At 40.2% G+C, this 24,726-nt stretch overlaps 1 protein-coding gene across 3 annotated transcripts in view; it reads left to right on the top strand.

Moving 5' to 3' along the window:
* The window catches only part of SORCS3 (sortilin related VPS10 domain containing receptor 3), a 632,833-nt gene that overhangs the window by 544,070 nt on the left and 64,037 nt on the right, over positions 1-24,726 (top strand). For all 3 annotated transcript variants that reach the window (XM_070780798.1, XM_070780799.1, XM_019953194.2), the window contains one exon: positions 5,149-5,256. In XM_070780798.1, coding sequence (XP_070636899.1) covers positions 5,149-5,256 — 108 coding nt within the window. The remainder of the gene's footprint in view (positions 1-5,148; positions 5,257-24,726) is intronic.

The raw sequence follows: 24,726 nt of genomic DNA on the forward strand, positions 1-24,726 counted from the left end.
GCAGAGTAAATCTGTTCCAGAAATGGGTGTGAATTTTAGAGTCCTACACTTGGAAAGGCCCTAAAGAGATGGCTCGGTCTAGGCTTTCTAAGGTGTGGAAAGTGATCAGATATGCAATTCAAGACTGATTCCATGCCTTTGTTCATTTATTTCTCACATATTCACTGAGCCTATACTGTTTCTCCAGTATTAGTGTAGGGATTGGGATATGCCAAAGGACAAGACAGAATGCTCATTTGTTGTTCAAATATTTGACTTTCTTTTTTAGAACAATTATGAGAATACAAATCTTTTCTACCTTATTCTATCTGTTTTTAAACTGATATTTTCATACATCTATCCACATTCTAATTTCATTCACAGATATTACCCCTTTTCTGTAGGCAACAATTATTTTTGTGTGCTGAACTATTTGGATCTTTCTTACTTAGAAAGTTAAAAGGTGATGGTAAATTATTCAGCTCTTATTCTTCTTTCCCTTAAGCTTGATTCAATTCATAGAACCTGTTTCTAGAACAACTGTTTCTTAATTTTAATCACATTGATTGTCAGTTTTCTACAATGATTGAAACTGAACACTGTGTTTAGGATCTGGTGAAAGGATAATTTCTTCTCTTGCATATGCTAGCTGTCTGTGAACACACCCTAGACTCACAATGACTTGATTATCACAAAAGTGACCTTGCTGGAAAATATTTATCTTGTGATTGACAATCACCTAAGTTTTTTTTTTTTTTTTCCAGCTTGCGCTTCTCCTGAGAGTTATTGTTTTTCCTTTCTCTGGCTATGGCAATCTTTGCTTTTTTTTTTTTTTTTTTTTAAATAAAGTATTCTGCTTTAAGTTGGTCCTATCTTATAAGTGACAGCCAATTCTACATCCCTGGCTTTGATCTCTCTCCATAAATCTGGATGCATCCATCCAAAGGACTTCTTGACAGTGTTACAGCATGGAAATCCAAAGCACATCTCAGCCTAGGTGGACTGAGCTAGGCTCCAAACAAAACAACAGAAAGCTTTGCTTCTCCTATTCTTCCCATTTCCCTACCTCAGTTGCTTACCCCCCCAAATTCATGTTGTCTGTGATTTCTTTTTGTTCAAGCAAAAGCCTATTGATTTTATCTGTAAAAATATCCTGAAAGTCTTATTGACTTTACCTGTAAGAATAGCCTCAATCTCTCCATCTCTTTCTATATCCACTATTATAACCTCTGTCCAAGCCCCTTCTCTTACTTGGTCTCTTACAATTACCCGACCTCCCCTTACCCCCAACACCTCCCCCGCCACCCCCACCCCGCCAACACATGCTGATTCATTTCCCTACATCCTGTTTGGGCCCTGACAGTCCACTCACCACAAAGAAATAAAAGTTATCTTGTAGTGGTTAAATCAGATCCTCTCTCTCTCATTTCAATTTGAAAGCAAAGTCTTTTGTAATCTGCCCCAGCCTTATTTTCTTGACTCCATTTCCTCCTGTCAATCCCTCTTCCACTAATCTACAACCACCTACTGGCCTTCTATTCTTCATTTCACACCAGATCTGCCCTCCAGAATGGCTCTCACCTTGATCTTTGCATAGTAAATTCCTTATTATCATTCAGATCTAAGTTTAAATGTCACCTCCTCAGAGAGGACTTTCTTAAATTTTCAATGCAAAGTAGCTTTACTCTCTATCATATCACTCTTTTTTAACTGCCTTCATGACACTTATTTTTAACATATATTTTTAGCCCATTTATCTACATGTTGTTTGTCTCCTCAAACTAGAATATGATCCCAGTGAAACTAGGGCGTTTCTTGTTCACTGCTGTATCCCTACACATAAGCTACTGCCAGACTGGGCACATAATTAAATATTTATAGGTGAATTCTATGTTTTATGGTCCTGCCTTGTCACTATTTAGAGGTCAATGGTAACTTTACTCCTATCTCCCTGGTACTGGTGATCTTATCATTTCTGCGTCACCTGTAGGCCTAAAGGAATTCCCAGTTCCTTTGTCTTGCCCATTAATGAGCTATGAATTGGGAAGGAGAAGGTGGGTCCCGTGGGGTTACCATTCAGTACTGTTACTTCAGAACATTAAAAGCTCCTAGTTATCTGAAAGAGTAGCTCTCACAAATGGCAGACCCAAATTTCTGATACTCAAGAGATTAACTTTTATAATGTTGTATTTTGTGGATTTTCTTTAGGAGTTTTGGTTTTAATAATTATCTCAGTTTGAGAAATTTGGGTGCTGGAAATTACTGACCTCAGAAAGTCACTTGAATGGCACAAACTTGGGCTTCCTAGTGATACACAGACCATAAATTATAGTCCCAGCATTCATCCCTCAGCCTGGCTCTGGAGATTGTCTCCTTGTCTGTGCTCATTTTATATTATCTGTAGACTTTGGTTATTGTCTGTGTTAGTCTTCCCACTTGGATGTTGGCATTTCCTAGTTTTTTTGGCTGATCCTATCCTTCCATTTAATCCATGCTTTTGCTCCTTCATGTAGATTCGGTTCATGCAGCATGCTTTTATTTTCCAGCAACCTATTTCTCCACCTTGGGCTCAGTTTTTCTTTGGAACTTCCATCTCAGAACTCAGAGCTCAGAAGGCTGTGAATGGTCCCTCTGTTTCTACTTTGTGGTATCTTATCTTCATGTATAAAGTAAAGACGGCTGTCCTCTGCCCTATTAATGGCAGTGATGTGAAGGCTCCTCCTTCCCTGGGATGCTGGTGGCACTCACTGCAGTTTTTTTCTGCTGACCTTCACCATTAAGGAAACTGAGAATGAGACCAGGACAGAGGCCTTTAATAACCACTTTGACTTCTTCCTATCAAGACAATAATCAATCCAAAGTTGTCAAAATAAACCAGGAGCTAAATAAATACATTTTTTTTTAACCTCCTGTACTTATTAGACAGAGTTAACTAGTTAGCGGCCATGACATATTTTGAAGCACCTGTGATTCATTAGGAATCAAACCAAGAGGATACGTGGCAGGAAAGGTAAACCCATTCCTAATTATACTCTCACTTTCACTTTTAAAATGAGAAACTCATTTCCATGAGAAGCAGTTCAGATTTGCCCAACTTCCTCTGGTTCCACATCAATGATTATTTAGCCTCAGCCTATTAAAAAAATAAGCCAAGTCCGTAAAAGTCGAAATAAGATTAACTGTCATCATCATGCTGTACATTAGATCTCCAAGAACTCATTCATCTTGCATAACTGAAACTTTGTACCTTTGACCATTTCTCCCTCCTGCCCATTCTCCACTTCCGCCCATTCTCCACTCCCACCCTCTGAGAGATCAGCTTCATTATGACCAACCTTTCACTATATCTCTATCTATCAAAGTATCATTTTACACTTTAAATATGTACAATTTTTTTAATGTCAAAGATATCTCAGTAAAGTTGTTTAAGAGAAAATAAAAGTCAAGACTGATGCTGATGATTTAGGAATGATAGAGGATGACATGGCTGGATGACATCACCAATTCGATGGACATGAGTTTGCGCAAGCTGCAGGAATTGGTGATAGACAGGGAAGCCTGGCATGCTGCAGTCTATGGGGCCGCAAATAGTTGGACACAACTGAGCAACTGAACTGAAACATTTTTATGTCCACTGTCTGATTTTGTTTATAAAAGCAGGTCTAGGTATACCAGAAATATAAAACTTGTTTCATGACAGACTAGTTTTTCTAGCTGAGTAAAGAGATTGACTTTCTTATTTTTAAGATCAGTTTATTTGGGGAGAGAGGATAAGATAGAGACATATTTGCAGAGACTGGACTGAGTAGGTTGACTAGTAATGGGGACAGAGATTTGTATCTAGTTCATGGATGTTAGCATAAATCATGCTTGAAAAGTGCCTGGATAGATTAGAAGAGTTTTCTTAATCATTCCTTTTTTTAAAAAATTTATATATTCATTTAACATTTATATAGTACCATGTGCCAATGTTTCTCCTAATTGCTAGGAATGCAAAAATGAATAGTATGGTCTTTGACCTCAAAAAGATTATAGTTCACTGAGAGAGTCAGACATATGTTTTAAAACTGTATGTAGTATCAGGTAAGAAGCATTATAATAAAGGTGTGATATCAACTGGGTGGCAGGGCGGGGGTGGTCAGACAATGAACATAACCTATGTGACCCCTGAATTCACACGATTATAATGTTGAACAGAGGGATTTCAGGTAAGTTAAGAATTCATCACTCAGCACTATGATAGGGAAAGGCATAAATGTTGTAGGAAAATAGAGTTTCTACATTTGAACTCGGAGAACTGTGTGTTGTGGAGTCAGAGAAGAATTAAGAACTAACCAGGAAAAAGGATCGCAGAAAATGAAGCAAGTAAAGCTGCTTTTGGGAAGGAGGAGCGTTGAGAAAATTTTCTCAGAGAAGATGATCTTTGAACTCTGTCCTCTGGTTAAATCAAGCAACAGTTGGGAACTCCATAATATCAAGAAAGGGATATTATTAAGGAATTGACCGCTCAAGATTACTCAACTCTTGTTCACTAAGCAGCATCCTTTTAAAGAGTTTCAGATGCTGTGTCCACAAAGGGCCAGGCCTTCCTCTTCTCGCTGGTCTAAAGACGGAACAGTGTTGCCCAGAACGTCTCAGGCACTCAGTACTTGTTCCTAAAAGCCCCTTAGAGTGGCATCAGGGAGGGAAAATGATACTTCATCCATTCTGAACAAATAGGAAATTGCTATTTTTGATCTGAAAGACACACACCTCCCTTCCCATAGGGTACACCCCACACTACTCAATTTATCTGTGTCCAAAAGTCCAGAGACTGAATTGATTGTGCTGTAACTGAACCTCAGGTTTCATTCTGAGTACTTGAGATGTGACACCTCATCCACTAAGCCCTCCTGCCTGGCTTGTTTTTTTTTCTTCCCCAGTTCTAAGATGTTGAAATATTTTTTTTTTTTTTTTTGCATTTCTTGGGGCTGTCTCTGCTTGAGCCAGGACATGCCGTTTTTATCAAATCTCATAATAATATAGAGAGATGTTGAAGATTAATGCCTATTGATAATCCAGACTGCCATAAAATGAGATAAGAGGAGAATTTAATAACCTGAAAAACAGTTGTGAAAGAGTGTGGTTTTCTCTTCAGCTGTCTCTTCCATGTTCTTGTTTCCAACCCAGGGTGAGTTTTGACGAGGGCCACTCCTGGGACAAGTATGGTTTCACTTCGGTTCCTCTCTTTGTGGATGGGGCCCTGGTGGAGGCAGGAGTGGAGACCCAGATTATGACGTGAGTACTTCTTTGTGGCTGAGAGGAATCCAGGGGCTTGGTTTCTGCTTCCACGGAGGCCGTGGGTTTTCCCCAGGGAGGCTTACACTGAAGCATTTCAGTGTCTGGGCCAAAGTTTCCTCATCTGTAAGATGCTCACAGCCACCAATTCAAATGGCTACTGATGGGATTACAGAAGCTGGGCTTCTAACAGAAAAGTTAAGGTTTCTCATAGAATTACAGTATTGTAACAACTTTATCCAAAACCCAAGCAAACAGAAAACTTAAGGCTTCAGATGTGTTTTCTCTTTCCAAAACAGCCCAGTAAAGGAGTAAGGATGGGGACAGGGGATAAAGCAGCCAACTTACTGAAAACAGGGGATGTTTAAAGGGAACCGCCTGGAGTCTGAGAGACACATACACAGAGTTACTGTTGTTCCACTTCAGATTCATTTGCTGTGAAAAGTTTTCTGTAGTCCTTTACAGTGAGAATAGATGGTGGGGATATATATCTGAAAGCTAGATAAAGCCCCTGAGTACTTTCTGAATATTAAAGAAGATAACTTGATGTTTTCTAAAAATATATCAAAATCTAATTCTCAAAAAATGGATGACCCATGTGTGTGTGTGTGCGCTTGTGTAAATAGAGGAGTGTGGGGGAATAGTTATGTTAATACTTCACCAGTAATACCAAACCACACCTCACCTCATCTTCCCCGGTCCCGAGACTGGAATACTTCACATTTTAATTATTCACTGGACAGAATGAAGGGAGTCTTCTGAGCAAGATTAAGGGGAATTTGCTGTACTGTGGAGTTGTCACAGAAAGGCTTACAGAATGCTGCTGGACTGGTTTGGGGGAAGGTTGTCTTTGTACTGTAAGAGAGACTGCTGTTCTTTTAACCTTTGTGTTCATTAATTTCTTTAAGCTAGAATCAGTCTTCCCAAAGAGACCGATGAGCTTTGAGGAGGAGGCAAGTGGCTAATTCCTATGCTTTACTTTTCCCCCAGAGTGACGTTAAAAAATTATTTATAACTGTGGATATGCAGTTTTGATCAAATGTTATAATCTAGCCCCAGACTGGACCACTTTTACCATGTTCCTCACCTCCACTTCCATCCTCATATCCAGAGAGTTGTCCAGCCACTTCTCTGAGCTTTCAGAAATACAGAAAGAACCCAGCCATGATGGAAAATGGTGCACAAATTGGGGAAAACAAGCAAACAAAACAAATGGACAAAAGTCCAGTCCTAAGAAATTCAGCAGAAGCACTACAAAGGGGTTTCTTGTCTACAGCAAGAGTCTTATAGGATTCTCAATGTCCTCATTATTTAAAAAGTGTTTATAACAGAAAATTTGGCTTCACAGTATGTCTTTAAAATTATTTGGAACAAATGCAGCAAAGAGCGATTCTAAATTAACTTTCTCTGAATTTTCCAAATTGCCTGTACAGACTTCTCTCAAACTTCAAGGGTTTGTGCAACGTGCCTTTTAAAGCCTTTTAACACTCATTTTCGAGCATGTTGTTTGTGTTTGGCACATAGACTCTATGGTTGGAAAGTGAAAGACATGATGTCAAACCCTATGAGGAACTACTATAAATCTTCCCAGTGGGTGGGTTTCGTTTGTAACTGGCGTCCTTAGGTGCAAACCTTTGCCATGACAGGACTTCTCTAGACAATTCTGTTGTACAGTTTAAGGATTTCCTGTAGAATTTGTTACTCAGGAAGTACAGCTTTAATTTGAGTTTTTCCAGCAATTTCTTTTCATTCTCCTAAAATATCCTCTAAAACAGATATCTTACCATCTAAATTTCTGATTAAAGTTACTATGATAACAAGTGAACTGTGTGGGTAAGCTGGTGAGTCACTTGATTAATTAAGAGTTAACAATATTGTATGCAAGTTTAGCTGTTCAAGCCGTAGACAATATTTAAGATATAGATGTTATTAATGCTTAGCCATTGTGGAGAAGGCAATGGCACCCCACTCCAGTACTCCTGCCTGGAAAATCCCATGGATGGAGGAGCCTGGTAGGCTGCAGTCCATGGGGTCGCTAGGAGTCGGACACGACTGAGTGACTTCCCTTTCACTTTTCACTTTCATGCATTGGAGAAGGAAATGGCAACCCACTCCAGTGTTCTTGCCTGGAGAATCCCAGTGACAGGGGAGCCTGGTGGGCTGCCATCTCTGGGGTCGCACAGAGTCGGACACGACTGAAGCGACTTAGCAGCAGCAGCAATGCTTAGCATCTAAAGCTTCATCATTTGGTTAATACACAAGGACTAAATATTCAAAGACACTATCATAATACAAATTTTATGTCTAAAATATAAATGATTTGAGAAATATGTAGATATATTTGTATAGTGAATATGTATGTGCAAGTATTTTTGTATATAGACATGCAGACATATACAGATACACATAGATACACATGTATATATGGAGAGATTTAGACAACAGAGACACGCAAATGAGAGAGAAATTCCAAGGATCTAGGATTGTGGCAAAACTTTTATAAGGTTATACTACTAAAAAACGAGTGGTACCTTTTTGCCAGATACTCTTATTGATGAGCAAATCAAGAAGAAACCCCTGTCCTTGTGGACTTCGCATACTTGTGCATTAAATAAACATGGAGCAAATGACTCTGTCATGTTATGCAGAATACTCTGCCGAGAGATTAAAATATTTTTGTAGGAACTCCAGGAAGCATATCACAGAATACTAGGAATACCACCTTCTTTTTTTTTGTAAGCTGACTTTTGCAAATTATTTCCCATACTTTGTCACTAGCTATGAAAAGAATGCCTTCCTTTCTAGAACCTCCTGTAATACAACCACTAAAGAGTTTTAAGTTATGAGTTCCAAGTTCTCTAAGGCAAAGGTACTTACACTCAAGAAGATTGTGCAATCTGCTTTGAATTTATCAAGCCAGATGTGGCTTTTCAGATCTGATCACAAGCCCTAGAAAATTGATAACAGCTCTAGAAGATCGGGCAGTGACAATACAAGTGGTCCTAAGGTTAGCTTTTCCCTGTTTATGTAGCAAAGAGGTACACCAGTCCTCCTTTTATTCTGTGTTCTCATCTCTTTATGTGATATATCCTGCATGCTCCCCTATGTGGCCACTCTGAACTCATCTCATGCTTCTCTTGGGCGTTACTTTGAATAATAGTGCTTATACACCAATCTGTACATGACCTGGCACTTCCCAGTGAGTTTAAGGCCATAGTTAAATTCTGTATTTATCTAATCATAAACGGTAATACTTTTTTTTTTCTTAACTTCAGATGGGGTTTAGTTGATCACATGGATATGAAGGAGGTTGATCTCAGGGCTAAACCATTTACTGAAAAGACAATATAGCCCTTCTGTTTTCCTTTCCTCCCCAATAAGACTCCAAGGAGTGTGGTAGAGTTTGTCCCCCTTCTACCTTGCTTATCAAGATCTTTTAAATGGTTAGTAAGCAGAAAAGGAACTAGAATAGTGCATAAGTTTCTTATATGGGATTTGAGACAGGCAGGTGTTTGTCTTTAATGGAATAAAGATGAGTTTTGGAAGCAAACACCCAACTGACTATAAACAATTCAAGCTTCCTATTTTTAAGTTTTCATTAAATCAAAGTTTCTGTAGTATGAAAATGACCCAGGGCCCTTTAGATAGCAGAAGGGTAGTCTCTGGAATGATTGCCAAGAGGCAATTTCTGTCTCGATTTTAGGTTTAAAAAGGACTTTAAAACCAAGTGACCCACTAGGATGACCACTGCTTTTCTTCAAGGAATGGCCATGCAGAGACTGAAGCAGGAGTTCAAAAAATTTTATATATCCCTTATGAATTTCAAGGACAGGAAATTCATTTGGGGATAAGATTACTTAACCTTGCCGTTTAAACAGAAGCTTACTAATGATGTAATTCAAATAATGATGTTGATTATTTGAATTCTGTATCTTTCCTCTTTCTGTTTAACCCTGACTCTGATACTCAACTAGAGTCAGGCAGAAGTAAAAGCAAACTCATTCACACTGAGGTTTTATTGCCTTATCCTGTTACATTCATTTAAATATTTATAAGTTTGTGATGGTTAATGTTATGCGTCAACTTGACTAGGTCATGAGGTACCTAGATACTTGGTCAGACATTATTTTGGATGCTTCTGTGAAGGTGTTTTTGGGTAAGATTAGCATGTAAATCAGTAGACCCAGTAAAACAGATCGTTTTCCCTAATGTGGTGGAACTTATCCAATCAGTTGAAAATCTAGATAGAACTAAAAGGAACTAAAAGGCTAACTCTTCCCTGGGCAAGAGAGAATGAAGACTTCTTGCCTGGCTGCATTTGAAATGGGACATGGCTTTTTCTTGCCTTTGATTACAACTGAAACTTCCACTTTTCCTGAGATTCAAGCTTGGGATTCCACCACTGGCCCTCCTGTCTCTCCAGCTTGCTAAAGCACTCTGCAGGTCTTGGGACATGCCAGCCTCCATAACTGTATGAGCCAGTTCCATATAGTAAGTCTCTCTCTCTCTTTCCCATCCCTATCTCTGTGTCATTTTCTATTGCTATTGCCTATTCACTCTGTTTCTCTAGAGAGCCCTGACTACTACATAGTTAATTAATTCAAAAACATTTAATGAGATTCTAATATATTTTAGACTCTTTTAAGGGGTCGGACACAACGAGCGACTTCACTTTCACTTTTCACTTTCATGCATTGGAGAAGGAAATGGCAACCCACTCCAGTATTCTTGCCTGGAGAATCCCAGGGATGGGGGAGCCTGGTGGGCTGCCATCTATGGGGTCGCACAGAGTCAGACACAACTGAAGTGACTTAGCAGCAGCAGCAGCAAGGGGTATTAAAGAGGTAAATATAACTGTTTCTATCTTTGAGGAGCTCTCAGTCCAGTGTATTGGTGTGGGGGGAAATGAGATACACAATCTTTAGGAAATCCTAGTTAGAAAGCCAGGATATAAGTAGAAGAAAGTAAAAACTTCACATATGTGAAAGGTGACAACTGAGTCAGTCTGGAATTTTCAATAGCAGTTCACCAGTAGAAAACTGATTTATAGGTAATAGAATGTAAGTTCAAAGAAAGCACACATTTTTAATAGTTTTGCTGAGTACTGTAACTGCAGTGCCTAAAATGGGAGTAGATGCATAGTAGAAATCAGTAATTATTGGTTGAAAGAATGAGTGACTTCAAAACAAAGGAAAGAACGATGAGAGCATATGCCTGAGGTTACGTGATATTAAGCAGTAGAACCAATGAAGGGTCTTAGGTTATATTTAGGAATTTGACTTATATTCAGAGTGTTCTTGAAATTGAAAACATGGAAACACCACTCCTCTTCTCAAAACCCTTCTTCAAAACTCTTCTCCAAAGTGGAAGGCTTTCCATTGCCTTTCAGATAAAGTCTAAACTCATTGAATGGTCTACAAATACCTTCACTGAGTCCATGTCTAGAGCTCATTTCTGGCCCCCATGCTCTAAACTCCCTTTTCTGATTCACTGGTACCTTCCTGCCCCGGGGTCTTTATCTGTGTATCCATCTGGAATATGCCTGTCTTCCCCACTTGAATAACCAAACTTCTAATTAAGTATCTTTCAGGTCTCAGCTTATGTATTAGCTTTTCTGGCACATCTTCCTTTAGCCCACCAGAAAAGGTTGGGGCTCCATGTTATATGTAGTCCTACCTCATATATTTTTTGCTTCACAACACTTTAGGCAATACATATTAACAAAAGTGGCAGTTGGTTTAGTAGCTTCCCCTGCCTCTTCATCTACCCTTAAGATACAGAGATATGTGTATACATGTAAACACACACACAGGCAAACATGCACACAAGTGCACACACACACACAGACTTTAAGTTCCCATGAGGGAAGATCTCTGTGTACCTTATTCTTTGACTACCATTTGCATCATTTTTGTACTAGCACTGAGGAGTTAACCATATATATGTACTGACTGATTGAATGCAGAAATGAATTTTATAGACCCCAGATATTCTGAAGTGCTCTATGTGATCAGAATCCAGGAGTTGCAAATTATGGGAGCCTGGAGTTGGGGAGGAATCTGAGCGGTGCATGTCTCTGTGCAAATGTGTGATGATGAAGCAGGGGGTAGAATGGCAGTGGGCACAGAAGGGCAGTTAGAAAATAAGGAACATCCCAGGAATTTCTTATTTCCTCCGCCATCCACAGACTCTTTTCAGCTTCCACTTCTACCAGAAGCCAAAGCTAAGGAACAGGCAACCCTCTAACACCGTGGTTTTATAGAGGAATTTGTGTGGAGGAGATAGTCCCCAGCTTGCAGGCATGGGATTTGCTTGCTTTTATTGCTCTTTTTCCCACTGTCCCTTCAAAGGTTATTATTTCAACATTCTCCAGGTAACCTTGACAGGAACCATCTAGTCTAGTCTAATTCACAGTGAAATGTGACCATTCCTATTACTTAAGGCTGAGAACGGCGCTGGGTGATTGACAAGCAGGAGGGCCTATTGCCATCTCAGGCAGAGGCTTTCCAGTCAAAGAGATGGCCCTGGCTGTTAGAGCATTTGCGTTTCTTTGGTTCCCTGCTGCTGCTGCTGCTGCTGCTGCTAAGTCACTTCAGTCATGTCCGACTCTGTGCGACCCCATAGACGGCAGCCCACCAGGCTCCCCCATCCCTGGGATTCTCCAGGCAAGAACACTGGAGTGGGTTGCCATTGCCTTCTCTTTGGATCGCTGCTGCTGCTAAGTCACTTCAGTCGTGTCCGACTCTGTGCGACCCCATAGACAGCAGCCCACCAGGCTTCCCCGTCCCTGGGATTCTCCAGGCGAGAACACTGGAGTGGGTTGCCATTTCCTTCTCCAATGCATGAAAGTGAAAAGTGAAAGTGAAGTCACTCAGTCGTGTCTGACTCTTCGAGACCCCACAGACTGCAGCCTAGGCTCCTCTGTCCATGGAAGTTTCCAGGCAAGAGTACCGGAGTGGGTTGCCATTGCCTTCTCCTATTGGCCCCAAAATTAGTGCTTTAAGGAGAGCTCTTTTTTGCTTGGCTCAGATGTGGCATCAGATTCTGCAGTCTCAAAGCAACATTTGAAATTCTTTCTTGATATGAAATATTTTAACCAATTGGCTGTGATTTAGTTGATCCTTTACAGGGGCCAAGGAGAACCTGGTAGCCTGTCACAGGAAAAGAAATCCCCAAAGGGAGGGGTTCAGCTTCCTTGGAAGAAAGCAGATACTCCCTTGGAGGAGCAAGTGTCAGCCAGCTGGCATCTGCTCTGCTCCTTCGTGTCAGCTGTCGTGCTGAACTCTCCCTCAAACTTGATTTCACTGACGTCTCACAGTAATCCCACCAGGTAGATTGGATTATTGTCCTTGGGCAAGGGAAAACACTGAAGCTCAGAGAAATTAAGTGCTCAGCTCATACATTCAGTAAGAGGAAAGCAGAGCAAGGAATGTGAGTTTCAAACTTTAGGCTCAGAACTGAAATTTGAAGAAAGGTACTAGAGTTCTCCAAGGATTGTTCACTAAAGGATCATGGTGTTTGCGACAAGAAGGGCAGGGATGTTATTCACCAAGAATTTTAGCCACTGTGCTGCCAGATACGAAGTCACAACAGACCTATTCAGACACAACCTATCTGAAAAAATATGACAAACACATGAAAACTAGAAAACAAGTAAATGGTAAAGGGTTGGGACAACTTGCAGTTGCTATTAAATATCAAAGAAGTGATTAAAATAGAATAGATACGGCTTTGTATCTCTGCGGAGAGGGAGGAGCAACGATATCCAGGTGCGGGGAGAGTATGAGCAAACACGGAGCAATAGGAACTTGTTTGGCCTGAAGAGGGGAAAGCAAGAAATGGGAAGGGCCAGAGGTGCTCTCAGCAAATTGTCTAGGGCCAATTGTCTCGCTGAGTCCCTGTATAAATCCATTTCTAATTGGCATAAATCTCTGATCCATTGTTCCACCAGCAGAACTAATAGCTGAAGTGAAGGGGAAGAGATAACATTTTTGTAGAAAATTATGCAAACCCCAAAGCTGCAGAGGTTTTAAAGAAAAAAAAAAAGCAAAGACCTTCTTTCTACTTAAGAAACTGTGACTGCATGCTTAGCAAGAAACATGTTCTCAAATACAGCCCTGGTGAACACAGAGACCCAGCCCTGAGCTTAAATGTATTGTTTAGCCTCTAGTGACTGCATCCGATAAAGTCATTGGAAATTAACCAGCACTGCTTCCATTGATCTGTTTTTCAATTCTCTGTTGTTTGCTGGAAGAATCTGATTTTACTTTGCCTGAAGTAAGTCATTCGAGTAATCAGCAAATCCAGTGGAACTCTTAAATCATCGCCTCTCAGGCTGGTTGCTGGATTCAGATCCTTCAGGTTGTCACCAGACTTGCCATCCATTCAGAGGCCTGCTGAGTAAGAGCCAAGGAGTACGAAAGCAGAATTCACGCCGACATAGGGGCTTTGGATGATACTCCAAAGGGCTTTGGATGATTACAAAGCCCTTTGGGAGATACTGGAAGCTGGCAGTAGTCTGGAAAGAAAAGGCTTATGTGGACCAGTAGATAGCTGCGTGGGATGAGTGGTGACTGAGAGCATAGATTTTGTAGAGTCATACTCCAGGGACAGGTCTCAGACCGCCACTTACCATCCCTCTGATCTTAAATGTCTTACTTACCTTTCTTAGCTTTGGGTTCCACGTGTGAATGTGAGAATTAAGTGAAATAACTAACATTGAGTGACATTTGAGATGCTTTCAGTCTCCATAGTCTAATGATCAAGATATGGGCCACCTGCAGGAAGAACTTTAGCCAACTAGGAGAGAGGTGAGCAGACTCTCCGTGTAAAGATTTTAGAGTTTGCAGGGACTTCCCTGCATCTGCTTGGTTCTCCTGGTGCAGTGTGAAAGCCACCACAGACAATATGCAGTGAATGGATATGCGATATGGAAGACAGCATGCAGTGTCTTCCAATGAAAATTCAATTATAGATGCTCAACTTTGAATTTCATACAATTTTCACGTGGTATAAAATGTGATTCTTCATTTGCCTTCCCCTCCAACCATTTAAAATAAAAAATTGTTGTTTGCTTATAGGCCATCCAGAAGAGGCATTGGGCCAGATTTGTCCCATTGGCTATAGTTTGTTGACTCTGAACAAGAGGGTACATGCAGTTTAATCTTTTGTGGCTATTGTTACAAATATTGAATTTTTGAAATGATTTACACAAGCTTCCCCTATCCATAAACTATTTTAGTTGCTTATGAAGGAAGTGATCTCTTGGTATCCACTGTGATTGGTTCCAGGACACTGCTTACCGTAGTGGGTACCAAAAATTCACAGATGCTCAAATCCCTTATATATAATGACATAGTATTTGTATAATATCTTTCTACATACTTTAAATCATCTCTGGATTACTTATATAATATTTAATTCAATATAAAATATATATAAATAGTTCCCAGTGTATGGCAAAGTCAGGTTTTGCTTTTTGGAACTTTCTGGAATTTTTTTTTTTTTTTTAATGTTCCATGGTTGGTTGAAATCGTGGATGTGGAACCGGCAGATATGTTGGGCTAACTATATTGAATTGACAAATCATTGGAAATGATTTCCTCATTTCCTTATTGAGGAAGTTTCTTCATTTCTTATGTTAGCCATACAGACAAATCTCACCTCTTTCAGGAAGCCCTCCACAGTTCTTCCAGCTCTTATTTTCTTTCATTAAATTCCTATGTTAAGCTTCTGCGTTTGGACCACAGATAAATTGTTTGGTCTACATTTTTCTTAATGGAACTAAAATTTTCAATCAGAAGCATCTTGTGGCATTGAGCCCAAATGCCCATCATCCTACAGGCTGCTGGAGCTATGTGGAAGCTGCCTACTTTCCACTGGTTGAGCTGATTCTTGCCCGCCTCTCATCTGATGTGTACATCTTCTCCAGCTGTATCAGCTTACTCATTGTTCATTTAAGTTGACCCCCTGGCTCCTGTATGATTTTGGGTTTGTGATTCCCAATATCGACCCCACATGCTTAATTTTATACCTTTATTTTTTTCCTAATAGTTCTTTTTAGAAAGTTTTTAAAATATAGTAAAGCACAAAGAATAGTATTACGAACACTTGTGTGCCAACCCCTTGGAATTTAATAAATACTAACATGTTACCATTTTAGCTTTATATTTCTAAAATAAATATGCAGGGTATTCTAGGTACACTAGCCAAGTAATGCTCAAAATTCTCCAAGCCAGGCTTCAACAGTATGTGAACTGTGAAATTCCATATATTCAAGCTGGATTTAGAAAAGGCAGAGGAACAAGAGATCAAACTACCAACATCTGCTGGATCATCAAAAATCAAGAGAGTTCCAGAAAAACATCTACTTTTGCCTTATTGACTACATCAAAGTCTTTGACTGTAGATCACAACAAACTATGGAAAATTCTTAGAGATGGGAATACCAGACCACCTGACCTGCCTCCTGAGAAATCTGTATGCAGGTCGAAAAGCAACAGAATTGGACATGGAACACAAGGCTGGTTCCAAATTGGGAAAGGAGTACAACAAGGCTGTATATTGTCACCCTGCTTATTTAACTTATATGCAGAGTGTATCATGCAAAATGCTGGGCTGAATGAAGCACAAGCTGGAATCAAGATTGCTGGGAGAAATATCAATGATCTCAGATGAGCAGATGACACCATCCTTATGGCAAAAAGTGAAGAAGAACTAAAATGCTTCTTGATGAAAGTGAAAGAAGAGAGTGAAAAAGTTGGCTTAAAACTCAACATCCAGAAAACTAAGATCATGGCATCTGGTCCCATCACTTAGGGCAAATAGCTGGGGAAACAGTGGAAACAGTGAGAGATTTTATTTTGGGGGGCTTCAAAATCACTGCAGATGGGAACTGCAGCCATGAAATTAATAGACACTTGCTCCTTGGAAGAAAAGCTATGACCAACCTAGATAGCATATTTCAAAGCAGAGACATTACTTTAACAACAAATGTCCATCTAGTCAAAGCTATGGTTTTTCCTGTGGTCATGTATGGATGTGAGAGTTGGACTATAAAGAAAGCTGAGTGCCGAAGAATTGATGCTTTTGAACTGTGGTATTGGAGAAGACTCTTGAGAGTCCCTTGGACTGCAAGGAGATCCAACAGTCCATCCTAAAGGAAATTAGTCCTTAATATTCATTGGAAGGACTGATGCTGAAGCTGAAACCAATACTTTGGTCACCTAATGTGAAGAACCTACTCATTGGAAAAGACACTGATGCTGGGAAAGTTTGAAGGTGTGAGGAGAAGGGGACGACAGAGGATGAGATGGTTGAATGGCATCACTGACATGATGGACATGAGTTCAGGTAAACTCCAGGAGTTGGTGATGGACAGGGAAGCCTGGCGTGCTGCAGTCCATGGGATGGCAAAGAGTTGGACATGGCTGAGCGACTGAACCGAACTGACCCTAGGTAGAGTTGGTCTCCTTGGAGTTGCCCATTTCCAAACCCCTTCCCATTGCTTCCTACACTAATCAACCACTGCTGTGAATTTGGTGTATATCCTTCTAGTAAGGGTATTGATACTTTTAGTACATATTTAATTATCCATATAAATATATGTAGTATTCTTTTGTTTTTAAAAATGTCTAATTATCTAAATGCTATTATTCCTCTATGTGTCTGTCACTGAGTATTACCTGTCTTGGGACAAATCCGTCTGATACAGACACATAAATGCTGTGGCCTTCTATTGTGATATGAATATGCATAGTTTATTTCTCCATTCTCCTACTGATGGACATTTAGTTTTTTTCCTGGTTTGCACTATTGCAGACAATATTGTCCTGCCTTTATATGTGTCTCCAAATGCACACACAGAAGTTCTCTGAGCTGCATACCTAAAAATGGAATTGCTGGCTCATGGTGAATTGGTGTTGTCACTTTTATTTTTCACCGTGTTCTAACTGTTTTACATATTGGTCATCTCTGCAGTTATAGTCTGAGGTCTTTTTTAGTCTGAAAGATTCATGAGGTTGGCAGCTGTCTTATTTGTCATCCTCCACAGCCCTGAATGTGGATGCCTGTCCATAATTGGGCTCAGCAGATATGTAAAGAGTGAGTAATACTCTTATTGAACTGAACTGCACACTATTTAAGGATAGGAGCTGAATTTTTTTCTGATTCTTTTTACTTCTTGGTTCAGGATTTGACACAAAGTAGGAGACTGAGAAATGACAAAGGAAAACCAGTCCCTCTTTACCGTGTTCTCTATGGCTTATTTGATTCCCAGATATTTCCTCGTCTCTAAGATTTCATCTCGAACATCCATCTTCTCCCTTTTGGTTCCATCTCTTAGGTTCTCCTTCATCACCAACTCCTGACTTACCTTTCACAGGTTCATGGAACACACTTCCAACATTGTGGACTTTAAACATTCAAGCCCATTGAAGGAGCTTATTAAATTTTGAGAAAGAGTCAAAGTTGTTTGGACATTGAATGATTTCTTTCAATGCATTTAAAAATCAATTTTCTTTCCTTTGCCTCTTCAGATCCAAAGCCTTTTAGTCTCTTTCTCAATCTTCCCTTCTTCTCTCCCGGTACTTACTTTCAAACCTTTTAATCCCTGCCTGTTTTCACCATCTCACTCATCATCATATTGTGTAACTAACACAAGGCTTTGCATGCAGGATTCCTTGCTGCTGCTGCTGCTGCTAAGTCGCTTCAGTCGTGTCCAACTCTGTGCAACCCCACAGATGGCAGCCCATCAAGGCTCCTCTGTCCCTGGGATTCTCCAGGCAAGAACACTGGAGTGGGTTGCCATTTCCTTCTCCAATGCATGAAAGTGAAAAGTGAAAGTGAAGTCACTCAGTTGTGTCTGACTCTGTGCGACCCCATAGATGGCAGCCCACCAGGCTCCTCTGTCCATGGGATTCTCCAGGCAAGAGTACTGGAGTGGGTGCCTTTGCCTTCTCCGTCCTTGCTGCTGATCTTCTGTCTATTTCTGTTAAGGTCTAGTTTGTGTCTCACTTTTACTCAGTGCAGTTCCTCTGTAGCTGCTGACCTCCTTTACCACTAATCCCTCTGCTCCCTAATGGGAAGAGTATCAGGTGGCATGGAAGCACTCAGAAAGTCAAGGATGTGGCCTGAATTTCTGGAGACCAACAACTGCTGGCCTCCAAGCCTCACCTTTCTAGGGCACTGCTCTTTCTGCTTTGATGTGAAATTGGTCCTTGGCAGCTTCCTCCATGGAGGCAGAGAGGAGGGCTTATGGAGGCAGGAGGCAAAGGAGGTGAGGGAGCCTAGGTCTTTCAGAGAGAACTGAACTCTGTAGGAACCCCTGAAGAAGGGCACAGGAATCCACCTGTCTCAAGTTGCTCTACAAGAACATTGATTATTTCTTTATTCAGTGGTATGTACTGAGTACCCACTACAAGGTAGACGTTGCTCTAGGAGCTGAGCTAAGGCATAAACAGTACAGTCAGGGTCTCTGCTGATGGAAAGGTGCTATGTTCTATAGGCTCTTCTACACCCTATAAAAGAAAGCAAATTTGTATGAGGCTTATTTCGGCACTAGTATTTATGGAATATTCTCCATAATCAAATTTTAAATGGTGGTGGTGATAGTGGTGGTAGCGGTGGTGGTTGTATGTATGTGTCTGTGTGTTATAGAAAGAGAGAAAGGCGGGTAGGGAGAGAGAGATTGCAGGATTACTTCTGATTTCCAAATTTAACTCTAGTTGAGAACTGTGATTATTGCTTATCTCTTAGTCTGAGAAAGAAGAACACTGTCAGTGAATGGAAGGGAATATCACAGAATATTAAAAGTGGTTACGTCTAGTGAGGTTTTTATGTTCCCATCTATAGATTTTTATAGTTTTCAATTTTTATAATGAGAATGCATTCTTTTTATAATGAGAAAATGGAAATCATTTATCAAAATGTACCCATGAAATAAAAGTAGCTTCCAGATAATGAAAGAATAGAGGTTGCATTTAGGCATGTGTAGGTGATTGTTTGTGTCACACTTACTCTGCCTTTGAGGTCATGACCTAAAGAAAGGAAGAGTCTTAACTACCCACCATCACTCCTCAGTGCTAACTAGTGCTCTGAGTAAATTAGTACTAAGTCATTTCAAATAAGAAAGCTGCTGCTGCTGCTAAGTCACTTCAGTCGTGTCCGACTCTGTGCGACCCCATAGATGGCAGCCCACCAGGCTCCCCCATCCCTGGGATTCTCCAGGCAAGAACACTGGAGTGGGTTGCCATTTCCTTCTCCAATAATAAGAAAGCTACTAGAACCTAATCAAAGACAATAAGGAAAAAAGATAAATCCTATTTGTAAAATAAAAATTCAGGAAATTACTAGATAGTGGCTTTGGATGAAGCAGTGCTCTAAATAATTTTTTCAAGGTCATCTGGTTAATTTATGCTTCATTTGTAAGTTATTGTGTATTTTAAAAATTAATGAAAGATTTAATTATAGCAGGGTTGCCTGTGACCTTTTGTGAAATGACTTCATCATAAATCTACAGGTATTTCAGAACTGTTTTCCAGGTTTCTAATAATTTGCTCTCAAATTAATGACATCCAGCCAGTGAAAGGCGTCAAGGCAGGGTAAAAGGTTTGAGCTGGGATTTGCGGTTTCCTAGCAATGGCTAATTCTGAATCCTGGACGGAGGTGGCATAGAAGATGGTGTGTGACTCACCAGAATCCACAGCTGGTTTAATTGTTTACTTAGAAGAATGAGAAATAAATCCAGTGTGTCAATAGGGGAAATTTCAAGTAGCCAGACTCATTGCAGAGCCTTTGACTTGAAGTGAAATCAAAGTCGTTCGGTCGTGTCTGACTCTTTGTGACTCCATAGGTACAGTCCATGGAATTCTCCAGGCCAGAATACTGGAGTGGGTAGCCATTCCATTCTCCAGGGGATCTTCCCAACCCAGGGATTGAACCCAGTCTCCTGCATTGCAGATGGGTTCTTTACCAGCTGAGCCACCAGGGAAGCCCACCTTTGACTTGGGGCGTATTTGTCTACATGTCAGTGTGAAGGCAACACCTGGACCAATGGAGCATCCTTCTTCCCTAGTACCTACAAAGATTCTCCCTCATTTGTGAACTGAAGGTTTATGCCTTATTTCTAGCCTGCCGACCACCCATGAAGTCCAATTTAGATTCCGTCACCCTCCCTAGTATCTCTGACCTTCACCCATCGTAGGAACTTGATGAGAGCAGCTAAACTGTCTCTGGAGTGGGGCTCATTTCCCAGAGACCAGGATACATCATTGTCTATGTCATTCTGATGACTCACTTGATCCGTTAGACTATGCAGAGGAATGCTACATCTTAGCACATCAAAGATAATGCTCTCTTAGAAGAACCTAGTAGCTCAGTTTATAGTTCCAGAGTTGCAGGCTAGAGTTTGGAAAACCCAGAACTCTCTAGATACAAGAGCCTTAAGGAAAAGCCAGCAAAGTGTGGAAAGTGGGTCTTGGCTAAAGCCTTCCCTAGTCAACCATAGCTCTGGATGTGATCACCTTCCTACCCTGTGTTCCTCCAGCAATTACTCATGATACTATTGTCATATATGATGTTGCACGACTCATCCTGCAAGATGCAGAGGTTTCCATGAAAAACAGTCAGCCAGGAGAAAGACTTGGGGCTCAGGTGACTTGGACTCCACTCCTTTATGTTCGTGAGCAGACCACTACCTAGGCTTTGGTTTCCCCAGTTAGCAGGTGAAGGGTTTCAGCCAAAGGTTTATCCCTAAGGACCTTTAGTCTTGAGCACTAAGACTTTATAGCTTGGTTTGTTCATTTTCCTACCCTAGGGACTTCCAACTAGAGGCCAAGCCAATGAAGATTGTCATAGTACACATACAGGTAGATAATTCTCCATGTAGAAATGCTTTAGACCTTGAGACAAATTGGGCCATAACTGGAGTTCTCTAGATAACACCTTCTCTGCCTATTTCTCTTTTCTATTTACAGCAACTGTGCTTTCAGTTTTATATATTTCATGGTGTTTCTGTCTTTTATTTAAGCAACCTAATAGACCCCCATACCCATACGTCTGTGCCAAACAGTGCAGTCAGATGATTGCTAATGAGTCACAAAATGCTTGACAAGGGATATGAAGTCTTGTTGAAAGCACAGTGCTGAGAATCATATTATAACATCAGCAGCAATCACGTCAATTGGACTCCTGACTCCAACACCTATTCACTGCATAACCTTTTTATATGAGCTATTTAGCTTCTTTGAGGCTTAGCTTCCCTATCTGTTACATGGGAATAATAAATGAGATAATTCACACAAAGTGGTTAGCACATTATAAGTTTCAATAAATGATCACTAATATTGGTGTTTTTATTATTATTGGTGTTATTTGATGGACTTCTGCTAGAATACCTACTGTTTGCAAGGTCTTAAAGTAGAGATAGTGGGAATATAAAAGCATAAGATGTACTATCTGCCCACAAATCCTCAGACATCCAACAAAAGATATGAAATGAATTATCATATTTAAGTCCTATTATATAAAATATGATAGGTAGTTTAAAGTATTCATTTCTTAATTTCTACTAAATATTACAAATATACAACACATTTAAACCTCAGAATTCTTCTAGGTCATGCTGTTATCTTCATTTTGCACATGAGAAATCTGAAGTCTAATTAATATGTATACAGAACTTCCCATTGGTCCAGGCCTGGGGCTCACATACTGGCCCATATGAAGTCAGCATATTTTATGTTGGGCCATTTCCCAGACAACACATGGTACTGCGCAAGGCAAAATTTGTGTAAGTTGAAGACTTGTAAGAGTTTAAAATCTAGTGAAGGCAATACTATATATAGGGACATATTTTATGAATTATGATACCTGTTGGAAGTGCTAAGGATGATACTCACAACAGAAAAACATGCTACAAAAATTCAAAGTAAAGAGATCATTTTTTTCTTTATAAGAAAGGAATAGAGGAAGAAGATATAGAGAGCAAAAAGTTAGCCTTTAAATTAAAATGAAGAAGAATAATCCATGAAGAAGATAGAAAAATCTCAAAATCTGTAGAGTGCTATGTTTACACAATATAAAAACCTACAAAGACTTGAGGAGAAATGGAAGATTTAAAATATCATAGAGGAATAGTTTAATAAATTTCACACAGAGCAAGCAGTCCAAAAGTTCATGTGATTTTGGATATGAATGACACTATTAAGAAACCTGATTTAAAAGAACTGTATACGACCCTCCATACAACAAATAGAGAATACATTTTTAGAGAAAACATTTAATATATCATTTAATTGACTACATACTGGGCCGTATAGAAAGGCTAGACTAATTCCAAAGAGCTGATATCATTGAGATTATATTCTCTTTAAACATTACAAATTGATCAAAATCTTTAAGTGATAAGAAAATAAATTTTAAAACCTTCATCTGTTTATTTTTGAAAAGAGAAATCAATATGGTCACTACAAAATACTTAGATTTGAACAGTTTTCCTCCCCCTTAATCTCCCTCCGAAGAAACACTGCATATTATTTGCCTTGGGACTTGCAGAATGGGCAGGAGTTGGACATATAAGATGTTGGGGGAGGCATCCTAGGCAGAAGAAGAGCAGGCACTAGGAAGTCATATTTATTTTACTGGAACAAATGGAATTCTGTCTGAGCATGAGGAATACTATGAAGTAGCAGGACATAATACTACAAAGGTAGATAGGGAGGCTCTTATATCAAATTCACAGTTCTTAGTGTCATATTCACGACTAAATCTTGTAAGAGTTCAGGAACAAGAGTAGGTTCCTTGGGAGTTTTCTGCATAGAAGTTCAAGTTGAAAAGATGAGTGTCATAGAGGACATTAGGGGACCTCTTGACCCACATGTGAAGCACAAATGCCAAGTGTAGGGATAGAGAAAAAGAAGGCTTACGTTACCAGCACAGATGTGAAGAGGAGGGGTGAGGAGAGAAGTATACTTAGAGAAGAGGGAGGTGGAAAGTATGGTGTTTGAAAAACCGAGGAAGCCCTCTGCCTGGAGGAGAAGATTACCATCTGTTCATACAGGAAGTCAAAAGTTTAGAAGAGAGATCCTTTAGACTTTGAACACACTTTTAAGAGAAGGTGGCCTTTAAGTCAGAGCTTGTGTTGGTTTTAGAGCAGGCAAAGACTATAGGAGGCTATTTCTAATGAAAAACATGGAAAAAACAAGCTGTGTAATCAGAAGTATATGTGGGTGTGTATATGTATGTGTGTATATGTGTTTGCTAGAGACTCTGATAAGCATTCCACAGCTATTATTATCAGCACATGTTTGTACACACAAACACAAGTACCTATGTAGAGCAGGCACCTGTAGAAAGGGAAAGAGACCAGTTTGGCTAGGACAGAGAGGGTAGAAGGAAGAAAATTTGGAAAGGAATATGATGGAATGGCATAGGATGAAATGCTCATTCTAGGAAGTGGTCCCTGTTCTATAACCTGCAATTTCTGAGCAGGTGTGTAGTGTCTGAGCAGTGTGTAGAGCATTGAAATAATGCTCTAAGACAACAGTCTGGGAGCAGGTGGGGGACAGGTTTCTTGAAGATGTAGGTGTAAACTAGTGAGGCAGGAGGTACTGAGAGCCTGAAATATCGTCTTCAGAAGGAGGAAGCACAGCCAGTAAGAGCTTTGGCTTCACATGAATGTCAGCTTGATTCCCAACTCAGTCTTGACCTTGAGCATGGTCCTAGTGCCACAGTTTTCCTCATCTGAAATGGCTGTGCCTAAGATTCTCAGGTATTTTGTGGAGGATTCAGGATGATAATAGCTGAGGAACATTCAGCAGAGTCCCTGGAGTCTGACAAGCATGCCGTCAGTGGTAGCCATCAATGGTAGCCATTATTAGTTATCAAGGCGTAGGAGTGGAATTACAGAAGTTGGTGGATGTGAGACATTTTGTAGAAGTATAAGAAAAGGATGGAGTGCCAGGCTAGAGTTTAAGAGCGAGGACAGGCTGAGGGCTAAGTCTCTGCTAATGCAGCGGTTTCTAGCCTAATATTAACAGAAAGAGGAAAATTAGGAAGAAACTGACAGAGTCAATTTTGGCCTTGTTCTCTTTCTTGAGGCAGATAGAGATGAGTGAGCTGGTGGTTCCAAGAACTCAAGGTGCTTGTGCTGGAGTCACTGAGGAAGATAAAGGAAGGGAGTCCTGGGGCAGGTTGATGACAGCATAATATTCTTAGTTGAGTTCGATCAAGTGTTTCCTCAAAAGTCAGTCTGCAGTGACATGCCTGCTAATCTGACTCCCCAAGAACTGTTCTTTCATTTACGTATTTCCAGTGGTTTCCTAATAATGAATTCTTGTCATTTTCCTCTTGGAAGAATTGTGGTCAACCAGTCTCTTCTTGAAATTTCGTTCAGCTTTCACAACTGTATATAAAGTTGGTGCATTTGGAAGTTGAAAAAAGCACCCAGTTACTATGCAGGGGCGAATCAGG

This window comes from Bos indicus, chromosome 26 (assembly GCF_029378745.1).
Source record: "Bos indicus isolate NIAB-ARS_2022 breed Sahiwal x Tharparkar chromosome 26, NIAB-ARS_B.indTharparkar_mat_pri_1.0, whole genome shotgun sequence".
NCBI lineage: Eukaryota > Metazoa > Chordata > Mammalia > Artiodactyla > Bovidae > Bos > Bos indicus.